Consider the following 19118-nt stretch of genomic DNA (forward strand, 5'->3'; position numbering starts at 1 on the left):
GGGGTATGGATTGCTTTGTCCTTTAATTTGAGTGTGTTTTTGCAGAAGACTGAAAGGAGAGATGAGCTGTGTGTGTAAGTAAGCCAAGCAGATGCAAGTCTTGTCAAATGTACCGTAGAAGCAAGCTTGAGAAATTGTCATTCTGATTTTTCCACTTGCAGCTCTTACGCTGAAGAAACGTGTAGCTGCTAACTGTAATGATGGTATATCCAGGGAAGGGCAGAAATGTGAGGCTGCTTATTATTATTTGAAACAAACATTGTGAGCAATTGAAATGACTTTCCCTACTTCCTTTCCCTTTCTGACTTCTTCAGTATCCACCCAAATCTTTTATTTGTCTGGGAGCATTTTTTCCTGCACTGTAAATTCATTTAGAGAGTAAGAAAGGGAACTTTCCTTAAAGGTTGTTAGTGAAAGTCTTTGTTTACATCTAAGATTGTGATTTTGGGAGGATGTAGTAGTCACCTGTTAGCATTTGCCTTTTGATTTACAACTGTTTGACCTTTGTGTCTTAAGTGCAGTACCTTTCAGGTCTGTTAATTTGGTGAAGATTGGTGAACATTTTTCTAATCCTGATGGAGGAAAAAAAAAAAAAAAAGCCCATGTACTTCACTGGACTAATGCAGGGGTTAGCAGTAGTAGATGACCTTCTGTTAGCCACCTCGCCTGCCCCAGCAGTGCTTTGGTTGCTGTACTGAAGGATTTTGGTAGTATTTGGTAAATGTTGCCTCATCTTAAGCTGACAACATGAATGCAGTTCTTTTTATTTGTGTTAAATTCTTCAAAGTTGGTTTTATATGGAGTAAGCTCCTTTTTACTCAAGTCAGATTTAATTTAAGTTTATGTAAGCTTAATTAAGCTTATAAAATAAAACTGTGAGGTTAATTTTAAAAGTGTTAGCTTAGTTATCAAGCCCTGTGCTGTAGTAAATGTGGTAGGGAGTGTGGGTAGAATGTTATTTACCAGAATCACACTAGACTTCTTAATTTACACAAACAGTTATTCAAGAAAGAAGCTTCAATACTTCCAGTATTAATAAAATCCAGTTAGCCTCCGATAATTAAATCTGAGTACAGATAACTTTACCTTTCTCTCAGATTGGATTCACTTTAGGGACCTGGTCACTGTGTCAGCTGTTGTTCTTTCCCCCCTACCCCATGGCATATTTAAAGTAATCCCTTTCTAGCTCTCACTGAATTTACTGTGCTGTCGTATGTGTACAACATTCTCTTTAATGGAGCATTGTTGTATTACACCTTTTATAAACTGTAAAGCACGGACATGATTCGTAAGTAAATTCTTATTCTAAATAGGGAGGAACTGGTGTGTTCTGGAGCTAACTAATTAAATTAACCTGCAACTGTTTCTACAGTTTCTGCTGTAATGTTACTGGAGTAGTGTTTATGTTAATTACACATGCCTTCAATTTCTGTTTGGTGAGACAGAGGAATGCATTTCCAGCTGTGGAAATGATGGTCCTGTTTTCATCTACGTTATAAATGTGCTTCACTGCTGAGAAATTACTGCTGACAGTTGCTGTCATTCTTATATAAGGAAATCTAGGTGGTAGTTAACTTTAAACTATAGTTGTACTTGTATTTCCAATAATAATGTTTTTTGTACTGAACCAGTAGTTTACAGTTTTGGGCTGCAAAATATCTTTGTGACTGTATGGAAATGAGAAGTACCATAGGCTCAAATGGGTTATAAATATGAGAAGAGTGAAAGGAGTGCTTATTTACTCCTAAACTGTACATGGCTTGTTAGCTTGCATGGTTGACCCAAAGCAGTGGTAGATGTGTCCTTTAAAGTGGGATTGGTAACAAAACGTGTTCTGAGTTGTTTTTCTCTTATTTTTTTTCTTGCTCTCTCCATCCCCCCCTCATGAAGCATACAGAGTAAATGTTGAGTAAGCAGAGTTTGAATGGATTCCTTCATGCAGTCTCTTGCCTCGTCAGTAGGTGTAATAGCTGTATCCTGTATCCTTAGTGCCAGTAAATCCCAAAAGAGGTGGGGAGAAATGAACTTGTAAACAGAGGAACTGTTCTGCTCTGCTCTAGAATATGGTACTTTTTTCTTTTTTTAAGAAAGCTGGTTTTCAACAGCCAGCCAGCATATAAATAGTTGCCCAATAAGCACTTTGTGGAGCTATGGGTGTACGTGATTCTTAGTAAGCATAGTGAAGCAGTCTGTATCCTGACAGGTTTACAGTGGAACACTGCGCATATCATATCGCAGCAGTTTGTGTGGGTAAAATGCTAATTGTGTCCCCGGGTCTCTCAAACTATTTGTATTACCCCATTAGGACCGTTCTTAACGACATGCTATGCAGCCAGCCTGGTTCTGTGACCTTTGATTGCCTAGGCACTTCTGTGTATGTGTCTTGGAGCTTTGTATGCAACAGGATGTGTTTAGTTAGTTTGTTAATAAGCTTTAAAAAATAATCTCTTAATCCATGCCTTCACTTAGGAGTCTGTGTGCATTTAAGTCATCTCTTGGTATAAGTGATGGATGTCTAGAGAAACTTTATTGGTTTAGTAAAACCAGCTGTAGTTGGTTTCTGTAGTTTCTGTAGTTGGCCAGAATCAGTTTGTTGGGTTGTTGTTGTGGCTGTTTTAAATCTAAGGCAGCCTGGAATTAGGCAATGCAGTGGACTTCATGCAAAATAGAATGAAACAAAAAGCAGTTTGAACTGTTCCATGTTTGCATTGGCATTGCTCTCCAGTGTTCTGAGTCGCTGTGGAAGGACATTGCTCTTGTCCTTGTGGGGAGACAAGTGACACCATTTGCTGCACAGGACCTGGTTTGCTTCCACTGTGATGAACTTGACTGTTAAGGTAGGATACAACTAACTGCAGGCAGGAAACTATGTCCTTCGTTTTAATACATAGTGTTCAATATAAGCAAACGTAAACCGCCCATCTGTTACTGGAGTTCCTTTCTGCCTGTGCCTGGTGCTGTTTTCATTGTGGCAAGAAGCTCTGGAAGAGAAGGCTGCAGGGCCTTGCTTGTTACTCCTGTTGTGCTGGCTGCAGGAATGCTGGAAGGCTGTGCTGAGTGGGCAGCACGTATAGGGTGTGGAGTCAGAGGTGCTTCTCACCGAGTGAATGGATGCATGCTGGTGCCTTCTGGCTTTGAAAGCAGCAGGCAGCTCCGAGAGCAGAACCACCAGGTCAGCATTGTCCTGCAATGGCCGCATGCTGAGTTGTGCTCAGACTGTGCTGGAGCTGTGCAAGTGACTTGACTGTTCCCTTACTCCTGCATGGGGCAGAATTGTGCAGCACTTGCTGGAAGCTGGCTGTGCCTGGTCTGCCTTGGTGGCTCTCGGCATAACAGAATTCAGTTAGGCAACAGTTTGTGTTTCATTTACTTTTGGTGGTCAGACCACCAAATGAGCACTGGAAACATGGATGTTTCCAAATGATCTTGATGCAATCAGCAGCAGGAGCATGACTGTAACTTGTTTTCCTTGTCTGACTTATTCTTTTTTGCCAACATTTTTTATTGAAATATTGTTGTGATGCAGACATTTTTATGCTGCTTTGGAAAATCCTTTATATAAAAAAATAGTGGGAGATTTTTTTTTAAATTTGCTTACTAGACTTGTTTCTTAAACATATGAAGGGTTTTGGAAAATGAAATTATCATTGCTTTAATATGGAACACAGCTCTTCTTTTTTCTTAAGGAAAGATTTAACATAAATGGCGGTGAAGGTATTACGATGTAAAAACCATTAAGATGGGTCTAGGTCACGTTTCCTTATGGCTAAAATCTTCATTAAATTTACATTTAAAACTTCTTTAGCTATGGTGCTTTGCTGGTGATCAGTATATGATGAAGGTGACTTGTTTAAAAGGAAGAAAAATCCTTCTGTTGTTTCTTCCCCACCAAAGAATCTCAATACACATAACTTGGTTACTCCCTAAGTGTGGAATTGAGCACTTACGTTATTCTCAGCTGCAGATCCTAACAGTGAAACCTGTTTTCTTGTAGAGTACTAAATTTTACGAGATGATATTTTAATGGGTGGGACTCATTGCTTAATATTTCTACTGTAACTTGTTTATTATTATTACAAATAAGGTTAAGTTGAGGATTTTTTACTCTGGGGGAAAAACAGAATCATCTCAACCCCACCACAAGCATGTCTCCCAACAAGGCTTCCTTGCTGGCCTCCCACCAGACTGCATGACAGTGAAGACAGTGCCTATGACCTTCAGCTTTGTTGCTGCCAGCAGCTGAGCGCCGACAGGAAGGAGGATGCCAAGGCTGATCTACATGAGCTGACCTAAATTTTGGGTGATAGGCTGGCCAGACTAGTTGATGCTGAACTAGTGATCTTTCAGTCAAAACTTGTCTGGATTCTAACTGCAACTAAGATGTGCCTTTCTTCGTGAAAATTTGGTAAGAAAACCAAATGTCCCTGGAGAGTCCTACCAAGGGACAGATGTACGAGTAGCATCTCCACTTTTAAAAAAAGAAAAAATATGAGCCTAGTGAAATATTTGAGTAAGTGGTATAAACTTTATCTTACGTTCAGTAAAATTCCAAGTTTTGGTTAAATAACACTTGATTTGTTTATGGAAAAGATGCTATTTTTGTCTCTCCTGACCACTTTTAAAACTTTACTTTCAGGGACTTCCATTCACTTGCATAAAACATGATAATGGGGAAACTGTTGTTATCATTGTTGAACCAGGTACAATCAGACGCTCAGTAATTAAACCTTATCTGCTTAGCGCTTGGGAATTACAGACTTGTACCTGGTAACCATGGGCATGCAGTGATCAGAGCCTGACGTGTTTGGCATGAGCTTCACTGCTGAGCTGGTGGTCTGGCAGTTCCTGCATGGCTCCTGCTCTGGGGGCTGTGAGCTTCAAGTTTTCCCAGCATGAGACAGCTATTGCTGCTGATTTTATGGCTGCGCACAGCAGTGACGTACATTTCTTACTTTGTCAGTAGGTGTGTAACTGTGATCTGACTGATACCTGCCACAGCAGTGCAGGCAGGAGGGACAAACCAGACATGGGACTTTTAAAAACAGTCTGAGCACATATGAACCTAGTTTTGTGGCAGAGGTAAGCATGAACAAACCTGGCTTAAGTGTTTGCAGTGCTTGTAGCTCATGAGCCACGAAGTGGTGAGAGGTAGGTGGAAGTGGTAACTGCTGGTTTGTTAGCTTTTCTCCAAAAGTACTAGTGAATAGCTTTTTTTTTTTTAAGCATGCTGTTGGAATGGTTGACTTGTTTAGAAATTGGTGGGCTTCTGAACAGAGCCATGGCCCATTCTGAATCTGTGACTCTTCAGTTTTGCTGTTCCATCAGATATGGGGTGCATATTGTTCCTTCAGTTCTTGCATCATCTGTTGCTAATGGATGCCATATTTTCTATCTGTGGTGGCCTTCATTAATGGAGAGAGTATGGCACCAGTAGAAAGTCCCAGTCGCAGGTGTGGTGTGTCACAACTTGGAGTTCCATTGGCACTTTACTTCTACATTCTCTGTAGAACAGGGATAGTAATGCTAAAAGATGGGTATACTCTGCAAGGGATGTTCTTTGTGCACAGGCCTTTTGTTCAAACCAATAACATCCATCTATTGCAGTTCTTAGTGTACTGTCCTGAGAATTAATGCTTCTCATGAAATAAATGACTGATGTTCATGGGCAGCACTGAAGTCATTTGAACTCTGCACGTCCAGTCTAAAACAGTGGTGCCTCTCCTGAGAATGATCCATTTTTGACAACTTTGAGTTGAAACAAGTTATGTGGGTATGGTAACTTGTAGGGGTATGAGGTTGGATGTGCTGGATGCAGGATCCCATGTGATGTTACAAGTGACTGTAGCTGTGCACCCTTGCTGTGTGTGCTGCTTGGTGTGCGTGTCAGTGTTCGCAGTTTGTGCTTATGCTGTGGCTGATGTAGTGCAGTCTGTGTCGTACATCATGGTGATGCATTATACATTCTTACAAAGCCATATTAGGTTATGAAGCGTTTAGTAGTGTTTGTAATAGAAATAAGGAGCATTTTTTTTCCTGTATTTCATCTTCTTGAAAGGTCCCCCAAAGAGTTAAGTTCATGAAGAAGAAGAAACTACTGGCAAGATGACAGTATCTGCTTCATGTTTGTTCTCTGAGTGAGGCTTTGTTTATTCAGTTGATGTCAGCTAACCAGCATGGGACTTAATGAGAAGGACTCGTGTTGAACTAATGGATTACGTAGTGGCTTAAAACTTCTCCAAACCTAAGCTCTCTATTTTATTTTCACAAACTAAATATAACACATTATATATACATTTTTTAAAGATGCCTTCTTAAGAATATTTGGGGAAGAATAATTTTTAAGTATAGAAGTTAAGAGCTATGCCTCCCCATAAGTGGTATCTGTGATGTCACGCTGAGGGTGTTAGAGAAAAGGAGGAGCAAGTACTGGGATGTAAGACTTAAGTTTGAGACTGCTTTGTGTTATTATACTTTCTATATTTATGTTGTTGTCAATCAGTTATGTTGGGTGTTAAAAATTCTGGATTTTTTTCTTTCTTCCAGATGAAATAAAGACAGAACTGGAAAAACAAAGGTAAGCTATTAGTTGCTGTAAGCTATGCAAGAAAACAGCAAACTGAATAATTTGGTATTGGAAATGTAAAAGTACACTGAAGTTACTGCTGTGAACTTGTGAATACTCAGTTCCTCACCTTTATGCCAAGAGCATGATGTGGTCCATATCTCCCACTTACACAATGTCTGTGGCTCTGGGTACTCAAACCATAACTGCCTTCTGAACTTCACTATGAAATAATTGCAAAACTTCTAACAGGTGTTAGATTTTTCACTTCCTGTTACTGGGCTTAATATAGCCTGCTAGGATACCTGCTGCTGCTGCTTACAATTTTCAGTTTGATAGCATATGATCTTCATTAAATAGATCAAGAATACTGATATAATTTAATTATTGACCTAAAGTACTAAAACATTGTTCCAGCGCTGTGCTATGATTTTGAAATGACCTCCGAAAATGTGTTTCTTTTCTTACTGTACTTCATACAGGCTCTGCTTATGTAATTCAGAATGGCTTTGTTTTATCACTAAGCTGTTCTCTTTTCAGGTAGTGAGGATATGTGGAAAAGGTCAGATGCAAAATGAAAACAACTTTGCATTTTTCATGTGTGATTTTAAAGAAAATCAAACTTCTAAAATAAAGTGTGCATAAGAGAATCTTGCATTGTGTTTGTATGCTTCTGTGTACCATGTAGCTTTAAATGTGAAAAAGGAGGATGGGTAGTTTGCTATGATGATATGTTTAGAAAAATAAACAGTTCTTCTCCTCTGACCTAGAGAAGGCACTGTTGCTCCACCAAAAGCAAACTTCATTGAAGCTGATAAGTACTTCCTTCCCTTTGAGTTGGCCTGCCAGTCAAAGTCACCGCGCATTGTCAGTACTTCATTGGATTGTTTACAGGTAAGTTAAAACTCAGAGAGAGTGGAATGGAATAACATGCAGTTAAAATTCTGTATGCTGTTGGCATTCTTAGAGAGAAGTATTATTATCCTGAAAACATACAGCTGTGCTGTGGATGTTTAAATGCATAAACTGCAAAGTATGTGATCATCAGATGTGGCTGAAAGCTCATCTTGCAAAAGCAAGAAATTCATGTGTGTTGTTGTTTTACAGTGGAACAATCATTCATTGAAGCTCATGGATTCTTGCATTGTTCTTCAAAGATATTTAATCTGTGTTGCTTTAAAAAGAATATTTACCATGGTGTCCCTTGTAGTTCTGTTGTGCTGGGAGGTCAGACTCCGGAACCGTTATACCTTGTTCCTCTCTCAATACTTACAGGAAAAACAAATGTGACTTAGCTTCATCATGCTACTTTGGCTGAACCTTTCTGTTGTGAGAAGGTTCAAAGGCCAAATAAACTTTGTCTAGTTGCAGTAGGAAGAAATGTGGCACGGAAATGTGTATTACCTATTAAATCTTGTTTTGTCTAAGTGTATGAACAGCACAAGTATTTTCAGACCAGGCTATTGAGGATGTTAAATTTCTGTGTTAAAACTGTTATAGCGAGGTAGGCTGCCTAAACCCCCTTTTTATGGCATACTCAGCTGTATTTTACTTAACAGTATATGGTTATCTAAATCACTGAATTATAGAACTAACCTGTGTTCTTTTTACCTAGAAACTTATTGCATATGGACATATCACTGGCAATGCTCCAGACAGTGGAGCTCCTGGGAAACGCCTGATTGACCGGATAGTTGACACAATTTGCAATTGCTTTCAGGGTCCTCAAACAGATGAAGGAGTACAACTGCAGATAATTAAGGTATTTTATTTGATACGTTTTGTGATTGTGTGATTTTTAATTAGCTTTTTCTAGCATTGATGTTTGTAGCTGAAAAAATAGTCGTGAAACTCCATTTAAGATCCAGTTTCTCCATTTCTTGCAGCATTAGATACGTTACTGAATTCAGATCTATTGTTTCTTGGAATTTTTCAGGCTCTCCTCACTGCAGTAACGTCTCCGTATATAGAAATTCATGAAGGAACGGTTCTCCAGACTGTTAGAACCTGTTACAACATCTATCTGGCCAGTAAAAATCTTATTAATCAAACAACTGCCAAAGCTACCCTTACACAGATGCTAAATGTTATTTTCACACGGATGGAAAATCAATCTGTATGTACCTATTACTTTTGCTCATCTCAAACATTTAGACTTGACAAACTAATAGAATATTTTTGTGGATGTCTGTTGTAGTTAAATATCTGTTGATCTGTAATTTAAAACAGCTGTCATACTCTGCAGTGAAGCATGCTGTAGTGTACCAATGTGATTAAGAATAAAATAGGAAGCTTATTGCTGATAATGAGGTTTTACCACTTCAGTTTCTGATGAACAGTTTTGTACAAATGATGTGATGCTTCTAAAATAATCTTTGCACTCCAGTGGGTGAGCTAAAGCAGGTTTTTGTCATTGGAGCAGCCAAGCAATGTGTTTTGTTTTGTTTCTCATAAGTATGTGAATTCTCAAGGGAACATCAGTTATCATAGATATTTATTTTGCCTTATGTTTTCTGCCGTAGATAACTTTTTTTCACAATGTTTTCTCAAGGTACAAGAATCCAGAGAAGTGGGAAAAACAAATCAGCAGAAATCCCAGTCTCCTGCAATTCAAGTGGTGACCAGATCTCCAAAGATGGGTCAGTTAAAGCACCACTATCAAGAAGGCAAATGCCCTGCTCCTGTAAGCATGGAATTAACTAATGGTGAGCCTGAGAGGACAGGATACGGAAACATGAAGTCAGAGCAGGATTTGGTTCCTTCAGCATCAGGTGAACAAGAATTGCTTTCAGTTGCATTTCTATTGCAAAACACTCTCTTACACTATGGTTGGGAGAAACAACTGGGGCTATTGGCTCAATCAAAAGTTTGCATCTTCTTTGTACCTCTTCGGTGTATACATGCCATTATTAGATATCGCCTGCAATATTATAACCACTGAAGAAAGGCTTACTTTTTTCCTAGAATTCTTCTGAAACTATATGTGGTTCTTCTGAAACTATATGTGTATATAGAATTACATTGGAACTTGACTTGATTAGTTTGACAGAAGGGAAGGAGAGGAGAAAATAATCATGGTATGCCTGAAGTGGTAGAGTTACTTTAAGATTATTGAAGTCCTGTGGTAAAAATGTGTATTATGAGAATGTTATCATATGCATATACTGTATCAAAATAGAAAAGTAAGGTATTCCAGATGGGAAAAAATCATAACGCTTGATAAATACAAAGGACAAAGATGCTACATTAAAAATGCAAGTGCTTGGAAATAGATTATGGAAATAATGTAAATAAATATTGTCATATGACTTCTTTGAAAAGGCTTTAAATGAGAACTACTTGAGAAAAATTTTCTACCTCTAACCTTTCTGCCTCTGTCCCCTTTTTCCTTTGTCTTCTTCCTAAACAAAAGTACAAAATTCAAAATTATCTCTCTGTTTCATCAGAGGAAACAACTGATGGAGGAAAGGAAATGGTTAAAGGCATCTTGGAAGATGTGGTTGAGTCAGCTGTGAAAGGTAGCAAATCTTCAGAAATAAAATAGATGCATGTTTATTGTAAAATTCTTATTCCTGTAATTATAAAAGCACAGATTCTTTCTTACTGTTGTTACTAAGTACCTTGTAAAGAACACATACTAAGGCAATAAGAAAATGCCCTTTATCGTCCTCCTGGATTCTTCTTTTGCTTGTAGCTGAAAAATCTTCTAGTTTACCACTGCTGCTTCTGTGCCAGTCAATTGTAGAGCTTCACAAATGTCATGGATTGAAAAAAGTTTCAGTTGTATTTTTCTTTCTCCCCTTTAGTAGCTGAAGAGAAGCAGGTAACAGAAATGGCTAAGGCTCTTCCTGCCATAGAGACTGCAGATACTGTTCTTTCTGGCTCTAGTAGTGAAAATGTACAAACAAATGGAATTTCAGATGATGGACAGTCTGTTTCCTCTACTGATAATCTGGTAAATAACTTCACTGGATGCCTTTGTATGGATAGAAAAGGAGAACAATTTTCACACCAATTAATACAGTGGGATTTTGGGGAGAGAAGGAGCAGAAGACTTAATGTATGTGTCCTGCTTAGGTTCAGAAAGGAAGCATCAAATTCAGTTTAAGTAGATGTTGAAAATGACTGTTCTAAAATTGATCGTTAATTGTAGTGTAGTGTTGATGGGAGGAGAGAGAGGCAGTCCAGATCACTTGGATTCCAGTTTAGGTTTCATTTATGTCTTAGCAAATTATTAGCTAATTCTTAGAAGAGTTGTAGAATCTTTCTTAATTGCTTTATTCCTTTGTCTCACTGAGTATCCAGTATTTTATTGCTTACTCTTTAGGAAGCGGATGTATCTGGACATCAAGCAGCTGCCAAATTTTCTCATGTTCTGCAAAAGGATGCCTTCCTTGTGTTCAGGTCACTGTGCAAGCTCTCTATGAAACCACTTGGTGATGGACCACCAGATCCGAAGTAATAAAATTGTATTAATTATACTGTTCTCTCCTGGTAACTTTTGGAGACAGGGGGTGTGGATAAGTAGTTGCTGTATGCTAAAGTGGGTATTCAAAATTTATCACTTGGGCCCTTATTTCAGTTAACTTGATGAAGCAAATTTCAGACCTAGATTCATGTCTTTTAAAATGTAGTACCTGAAAGATTTCTGCATACAAGTATGTATTCAGAGATACAGTAAATCTTTATTTTCTATGTTGATTCTTTTTTCTAGATCCCATGAATTGCGTTCTAAGATAGTGTCTCTCCAGCTTCTCCTCTCAGTACTACAGAATGCTGGTCCAGTTTTCAGGACACACGAAATGTTCATCAATGCAATCAAGCAATACCTTTGTGTAGCGTTGTCTAAAAATGGAGTCTCCTCTGTTCCTGATGTGTTTGAGCTCTCTCTTGCCATCTTTCTCACACTTCTCTCAAATTTTAAGACTCATTTAAAAATGCAGATCGAGGTGAGAAAGTTTTGGCATTTTTCTGATGCTCTAATTCTCAGATAATGATACTCCAATGATAAAAATTCAGTGGCAACTCAACGTCTTAGTTTTGTTTGCATAATATACTGATAAATTAATTCTGCATTTGAGTTCATCCATACATGAGATTATATTTTTCAAGAGAAATTGAGAGTAGAAGTGAATTTGTGTGTTTGAGGTAATTCTAACAAGTTTCAGGTCAAGTCCTTTTCCTCATGTATTTTGCAGGTGTTCTTCAAAGAGATCTTCTTGAATATTTTAGAGACTTCTTCAAGCTCATTTGAGCACAAATGGATGGTGATTCAGACTTTAACTAGAATTTGTGCAGGTATTTATATTGTTGAAAAAGCAGATGCTTCCTCTGGCAGCAGAGGAAAATTATTTTCTAGAAAAATGCTACATTTAATGTTTAAGAAGTTCTTTGGGAAAAAATGAACGTGATCCCTTAATGCTTGAGTTAAATGTGTGTGTTAAAACCCACTGCCTGCTCTGAGTATTGCCTTTTAAGAATGCTTACGCAGAACTCTAATGCTTGCACTTTCATTTATTTTCAAGATGCCCAGTGTGTAGTGGATATTTATGTTAACTATGACTGTGATTTAAACGCTGCTAATATATTTGAACGCCTTGTAAATGATTTGTCCAAAATCGCACAGGGACGAAGTGGGCATGAATTGGGAATGACACCTTTGCAGGTAAGGATAACAGCTTTGAAGATGAGGTACAATTATGTCTCTAGGTTACTGATATCTCCTGTAGTTTATGTTGTCCATAACCTACTGATATTACTTTTTTTTTTATTAGTTAGCTGTATTAGATAAGTTTTTAAGCTGGCTAATGAAGCAGCATGATTGATTTACTTGGTTTTGCAGAGTGTCTACATTGTGACACCAAACTTGTTCTGTGCTCTTTCAATCCTCTCTCCCTTGGAGGGCCAACAAATGAGGTTTCTTTAATTGTGTGTTCCTTTGGCCAAGAATGAAAGTAATATCAAGAGACCTTAGAGTCAGTGTTTGGATGAGCTGGTTTACTGTACAGTTAAAGTAGTGAGACACTTGTCTTTGTGGAGAGCTCTGATGTTATAGAAACTTGCTGAATGTTCATAATCATTCATAAATTTAAGTTGCATTTAAGAATTGGGGTATATTGCCTTTTGGTTGTACTTATCAGCTGTGAATAGATCCAGCACTTAAAGCAGCTGGAATGTGGCATCAATCTAGTTATGGTTGCTTTAGGCCTGGATGTGTCCAACCTAAATGGTCAAGGGACAGAAATGTACTTGGTATCATCATAGCTGATGAACTTTCTAAGATTTAAATGGTGTGATGTAATGCGTCCTAAAAATTTGTGGATACAAGTGTATTGTGTTTTCTTGTTGGATATTTCTAGGAATTAAGCCTGAGGAAAAAAGGGCTTGAATGTTTGGTTTCTATTTTAAAATGTATGGTAGAATGGAGCAAAGACCTTTATGTGAACCCCAACCATCAGACAAGTTTGGGTAAGATTGTTTTCCTTATAGGGAGACTAATTTGTTAAATAAGTTTGTTTCTGTGTTTCCTTATGGTTCAGGAGTTATTCACTAGTGTGGATGCTAGGTTTTTATGTGACAATTCATTTATATAAGTATATTACAAGGGTTTATTAATACTGTTGCAGTAGCTGACCATCCAAATATCTGATTTGAATAATGAGGGTCTGTTATAAAACTTAGCCAGGCCATCATTGACCCTATAAAAGCTGGCTTACGTAGAACATGAATGTGACGTATCTTGTAGCAGCTAGGTTCAGGTGAAAGATCTTAAGAGGTACTGATGTTTTCTCCTTTTGTTGAACTACTTTAGAAATGCATCTGTGTAGCATATCTATGTAGTGTAGTGTGGCAAAAAGTAAACCTGCTAAAATTAGGATTTTGGCTTATAAACTTTTAGTAGAAGTTTTTCTAACTAACAGAGTTTTTACTGAACAGGCTAACTTAAGTCTCTTCATGTTTATAAATAGGTACATATAAACCATCTGAACAGGAAATAGCTGAAGGAAAATGCCTCGACGGTGGAGGGAGACGAAGTAGTGTTAGTTCCTTGGACTCCACTGTGTCGTCAGGAGTTGGGAGTGTTGGTACCCAGACTGCTGTCCCAGATGACCCTGAGCAATTTGAAGTCATGAAACAACAAAAGGAAATAATTGAACATGGGATAGAGCTGTAAGTTCAATAATGAAGGAAGAAAAAAAAACCAAAAAACTTGCTAGTTTAAAAAAAAAAAAAGTACAACCATATTGTTTCTTAGTCTTATATTGTCACAAGTACAGGGACATGTGACTGCTGAATTTAGTCCTGAAGGCTCTTGCTTCTTTCAAAAGGGAGTACTGGGGGGGCTACTGTAATTAAAAAGGAATTCAGTGATATCAGAGTGGAGTGGAGCTTGTTTCGTAGTATTCCTCTGTGGTGGTTCATAGGTGTGCGTATACCTCTAGTGAAACTCATTTGGATAGGCAGACACATTGTCTTCCAGCTCTTTAAACCATTTGTTGTCTTTATTGAAATAGTTGCAGTGAAGTGCTTGTTCAGCAGTGGTTTATTGCTGTTTCGTTAATTTGAAGAACTTTCTCTGAAAATGCTATGGGCAGCAGCATTTTTAATGGAAATTCTCTGTTATCTGGTATTTCAAGAGAGAGGTTTTCAGCTATATGCATCACTTCATCCATGTTTTTGTCTGAATAGGTTTAACAAAAAACCAAAGAGAGGAATACAGTATCTACAGGAGCAGGGAATGCTTGGCAGTACAGCAGAGGACATTGCACAATTTCTGCACCAAGAAGAACGTCTGTGTTCTGTAAGGCTATGGGCAATATCAGATAATTCATATTGTTTTTAAACAATAGTACTCTTACAGTGTTGCTGTTTGATCCTTTTGTATGCACTCCGAGTTCATATTTAATTAATAGATAACTAAAAGCATAGGGGTTTTAATGAATATACTTAATTCCAATGCTGCTTTATATTTAATAAAGTATCCCAGACGTTTTCGTTAAGTAGCTGTTTTCAATGAAGTGCTGAGGGGCACAGGGTTTATATATATCTGCATTAGCAGTATCTTGTCAAGTGAAGGAATTTCATGTGGCCCAATGTCAAGGCATTCTCCACTACATATGAAATGGGGTGCAAATTAGCTTTCCTTGGTTCTCTGTGAATGCAGATTTCACCTTGGGTGGAATAAGGGAAACAAGAAGAAGCAGGCTATGTTTGTTTTCTAGTGATGCTGATTTCCTGCCATCCTTGCAGTGGTTGCTCTGCTGGCTTACTGAATCATATCAGTCTTACAAAATTCAGTGGTGTGCAACTCCAGGTTTTCTTGCAAAGCTGGCAGTTGGATTACACGGTTGTAACTGTCTCCTGTGTTTTTTAGACTCAAGCAGGGGAATTTCTTGGGGAAGGCAGCAAGTTTAACAAGGAAGTGATGTATGCCTATGTGGACCAGCTTGATTTCTGTGGGAAAGACTTTGTCTCTGCTCTACGTATATTTCTGGAAGGCTTCCGGCTGCCCGGTGAAGCCCAGAAGATTGATAGATTAATGGAGAAGTTTGCTGCTAGATATATTGAATGCAACCAACGGTAATTCAAAACCTTGTCTTGGATAAGTGCCTGAATAATGCCTGTTTTGTTCATGGTCCTTAAGAACGAGGTACAACTCTCACTCTTATCAGGTTGGGTATTTCCACAGGTGTGTCTGTTTTCTTTCTTGTGAAAAGGGAGATAATGGATAGAGGAATATGGTCTCTAATAACATGTTTATTTTTTCTTCTCTTAGGCAAACGCTGTTTGCTAGTGCTGACACTGCCTATGTTTTGGCATACTCTATCATAATGCTGACTACAGATTTACACAGTCCACAGGTAGAAATTTTAAGAAAAGGGACTTGCAGAAGCTCAGATTTCCATAGAACTTGCATTCCAAAACCTGATATCCTGATTCTTTTCTACAGGTAAAGAATAAAATGACAAAGGAACAATATATTAAAATGAATCGAGGAATCAATGACAGTAAAGACCTGCCAGTAGAGTATTTATCCACGATCTATGAAGAAATAGAAGGAAAGAAAATTGCCATGAAGGAGACAAAAGAATATGCTATTACAACCAAGTGTAGCAAACCAAGTAAGAAGGATCTAGAAACTGGAAAGACCACATGTTCTGAACTATTGCATAATGGCATAGTGTAGTTCAGGTTGCTTTTGAAAACATGCTTGTGCAATATATAAATTACATTTAGAATACTAATATAGATATCTGGAATTAAACTGGCTTAGTTGTTGTGTAATGCAGCTATTTCTGTGATGGAAACATGGCTGTGTAAATGCATCTAGCACTACTGCAGAAAGGTACTAGAAACCAGATTATTTTTTTCTAATGAGAGTGGGGGAAATGATAAGAAATAATTGACGTTTGCTGTTATTTTGTTCATCAGCTTCTTGCTTTTATATACAAGATGTGTTTTTTTTCTTTATTGGTAGCATATCATAGTTCATAGGTAATAAAATGTCACTGTCCTTGTGATAATGTTTGAGAAAAGAGATGCTGAAGAGTATGTCATGTTCTACAGTTGCTTTTGTCATCCACAGCAAGCAAAGATTTGTGTGTAGTTTAATGTAGAAACCAGTGTCTCCAGCTGTACTCTCCTCATACACAGTAGTCATTCATTTAATTCTGAAACTTCAGCATAGTACTTTTTTTTTTGTATTTTCCATGGTATTTGCAAGTTTCCTAGATCAGAACAGAAACAAAATAATCTTTTGTTTCTTCATCCTTACACTAAATTGGTAACTTATTTTTAAATTGTTGAAAGACTTGTTTTGTATGGAGGATGTCAGTCTAAAACAGTGAAGCATTTTCTATCCATTATTATAAGCAGAGTAAATAGACTATGCCTGTCTGACTTGTGCTTGGTATGTAATAAAGGCAGAATGTAGATATATTGTGTAGAATGAAGTCTTAGATTGGCGTGCGGATTTTGGTGCTGGAGTTCCTTGCTTGCAGCCTATGACAGCTTCCTGAATTCTAATGGTTCTGGAAGATTATCTTTAGATTTCATTGTCAGTACCTTCATTTAATGTTTGTCAGTATGAAGGTACAGATTCTTCTGTTATGTGGGGGGGGGGGGGGAAGCAAACCAACAATGCGTCTGTGTGATGTTCCCATTAGGTGTAGCTAATGAGAAGCAGCGGAGGCTGTTGTACAACTTGGAGATGGAACAAATGGCTAAAACTGCTAAAGCTCTCATGGAGGCAGTAAGCCACGCAAAGGCTCCTTTTACTAGTGCCACTCATCTGGATCATGTCAGGCCTATGTTCAAAGTGAGTGTCTGTGAAGTTCTTGTTATATATTCATTGTTAAGAGTTTCAATCATGGGGAAAAAAGTGGGGGAAAATGACTGGAGGGTTGGATAATGCAACAGGTGGAATTCTTAAAAATATATTTAGTCCCTATTGCGTAATGTTTTAGGCTAAAATCTTAATGGGTTTGTGAACTTAATTTCTTCCTTTCTTTAGCTTGTTTGGACTCCGTTGTTGGCAGCTTACAGTGTTGGTTTGCAGAATTGTGATGACACAGAAGTTGCATCCCTTTGTTTGGAAGGCATACGATGTGCAATTCGAATAGCATGCATCTTTGGAATGCAGGTTTGTGTGAGATTTTTCTCAAGAATTCTGCTTGCCTTTTATTGCTGAGTCCTATTAAGAGCACTTGCTGGTTTGCCTGCTGCTCTTCTTGCCCTGGAAAAGGCTCTAATATAATTGACAATTATGCAGTAAAGGAAAGTAGCATAGGCATGCTGGCCAAGTAGCCTTCTCTAGTTCTTCAGGGGCTTTATTACAATGTCATGTTTCTCTGTCTTATAGCTTGAACGAGATGCTTATGTACAGGCCCTTGCTCGGTTTTCCTTGTTGACTGCCAGTTCCAGTATCACAGAAATGAAACAGAAGAACATAGATACCATTAAGACACTTATTACAGTCGCTCACACAGATGGCAACTATCTTGGGAACTCTTGGCACGAGGTAACAACTTGAATAGTTTTTGTGCAACTGCATTTTTCTTTGAAAATGTGCAGGACTTTGTTCTTCTGGTTGGCTTACTATTTCTAGTCTTTAATTAACCACATCTAGCTCCAAGGATGTGTTTCAACTCTGCTTGAAATATGGATAAGAGTGCATTATTTTGTTAGTATTAAGAAAATCTGTTCTTTGGCAGACTCTATAGACACAGTGTGATCAGCATTGTAGTGTTTGTAGGTGCTTTTGATAAGGAATTAAAACTATGCTGAATTTGCATTTCAATTCAGGTGCATTTCTTTTTTTCTTCAATTCATTGCAATTCTTGGAATTCTACACAGAAACTACTGCTTTCTTGTTCTTGTAATCAAAAATACTCCAGCTCACAGCTCCAGACTTCTCTTTATAGTGTTCAACAACCTTTATACTACAATTGCATGAAGAAGTAGGTCCACAATAATTTAGTGAGGGAAAGGTGAGGATAATCTATAAGAATCATACCTATTTTCCTCAAGCATATTTTCAGGAACTCTTCAATTACTTCTAAATCAGTGATGCTGCTAAATTGGTATGTTCCTGCTGCTTTATATCCTCTGGTGCTAGACTTTGACCGCTTGATAATAGGAGCCAAAAGGGGCTCTAGCTGATGAGTTATGTGGACCTGGTTTAAAGCACAACCCCCAAATGCTTGTGCTGATCCACGGGCTGTTGCAGTGTAGGGGAGTCAGGAAAGGCTTTATAGTGAGGCAGTTTTTGGCATTTTTCACTACCTGCACTGTCATTAAACAGCAGCTGCTATAATGCAATTATGCAATCTGAGGTTTGAAAGCTGATGCTGTGAGATGTAGTAAAAAGATCCCTTCTGGTAGTTAGAGATCTAAATAAGACTTCTTAGTGCTATATTTTTTTTTTCCTTGAGTGTTAGAATGATTTATGGCAGCTGGTGATCTTGAATGAGTCACTCAACACAGTTTGATTTACAGTTGCTTTAGTTATGTTGTTGTTTCAGTTACATCAGAACTGTTATTGTTGTTGTCAAAGTTGTTCTAAAGATTAGATAACCTGAGGAGTGCTAGGAATAAATATGTAATGGTATCCAGAAACTGTGTTTTAAAATATCTTTGTTTTTTAGATCCTGAAATGTATTAGCCAGCTGGAGCTAGCACAACTTATAGGAACTGGGGTAAAAACTCGGTATTTATCTGGTGCTGGGCGTGAAAGGGAAGGAATCATTAAAGGCTATGCATCTGGAGGGGAAGAGTTTATGGGCCTCGGATTAGGTAAGATAAATAATCTTGAACTTCACAGAATGCGTATATAATTGAAGTATGATGGCTAAGAGCTCAGTGTTATAAGAATCCAAAATATATCTGTTCGTTTGCTTCTAGTGGAAGTGATTCAGATTAATGGAACTTAAAAAAAAAAAAAATCCATCACAGCCTTTAAAGATATTTTAGTAATTACCAAATACGTTCGCACTTCAATAACTTTGTGTGTAAGGCTACTTAACAAAATGCCTCCAGATTGATTTGTTGGAATGTG

The 19118-nt window shown here is 37.9% G+C and overlaps 1 protein-coding gene across 2 annotated transcripts in view; it reads left to right on the forward strand.

Annotated features, from left to right (window-relative positions):
* Window positions 1-19118, forward strand: part of ARFGEF2 (ADP ribosylation factor guanine nucleotide exchange factor 2) — a 62893-nt gene that overhangs the window by 28626 nt on the left and 15149 nt on the right. For both annotated transcript variants that reach the window (XM_040650940.2, XM_417388.8), the window contains exons 2-22: window positions 6544-6574; window positions 7333-7456; window positions 8178-8324; window positions 8499-8678; window positions 9114-9333; window positions 10009-10080; window positions 10369-10517; window positions 10890-11020; window positions 11277-11511; window positions 11761-11860; window positions 12088-12227; window positions 12922-13030; window positions 13531-13732; window positions 14252-14363; window positions 14937-15142; window positions 15339-15423; window positions 15513-15684; window positions 16729-16880; window positions 17076-17204; window positions 17424-17582; window positions 18709-18856. In XM_040650940.2, the coding sequence (XP_040506874.2) occupies window positions 6544-6574; window positions 7333-7456; window positions 8178-8324; window positions 8499-8678; window positions 9114-9333; window positions 10009-10080; window positions 10369-10517; window positions 10890-11020; window positions 11277-11511; window positions 11761-11860; window positions 12088-12227; window positions 12922-13030; window positions 13531-13732; window positions 14252-14363; window positions 14937-15142; window positions 15339-15423; window positions 15513-15684; window positions 16729-16880; window positions 17076-17204; window positions 17424-17582; window positions 18709-18856 (3003 nt within the window). The remainder of the gene's footprint in view (window positions 1-6543; window positions 6575-7332; window positions 7457-8177; window positions 8325-8498; window positions 8679-9113; window positions 9334-10008; window positions 10081-10368; window positions 10518-10889; window positions 11021-11276; window positions 11512-11760; window positions 11861-12087; window positions 12228-12921; window positions 13031-13530; window positions 13733-14251; window positions 14364-14936; window positions 15143-15338; window positions 15424-15512; window positions 15685-16728; window positions 16881-17075; window positions 17205-17423; window positions 17583-18708; window positions 18857-19118) is intronic.

The sequence above is a fragment of the Gallus gallus genome, chromosome 20 (genome assembly GCF_016699485.2).
Source record: "Gallus gallus isolate bGalGal1 chromosome 20, bGalGal1.mat.broiler.GRCg7b, whole genome shotgun sequence".
Lineage (NCBI taxonomy): Eukaryota > Metazoa > Chordata > Aves > Galliformes > Phasianidae > Gallus > Gallus gallus.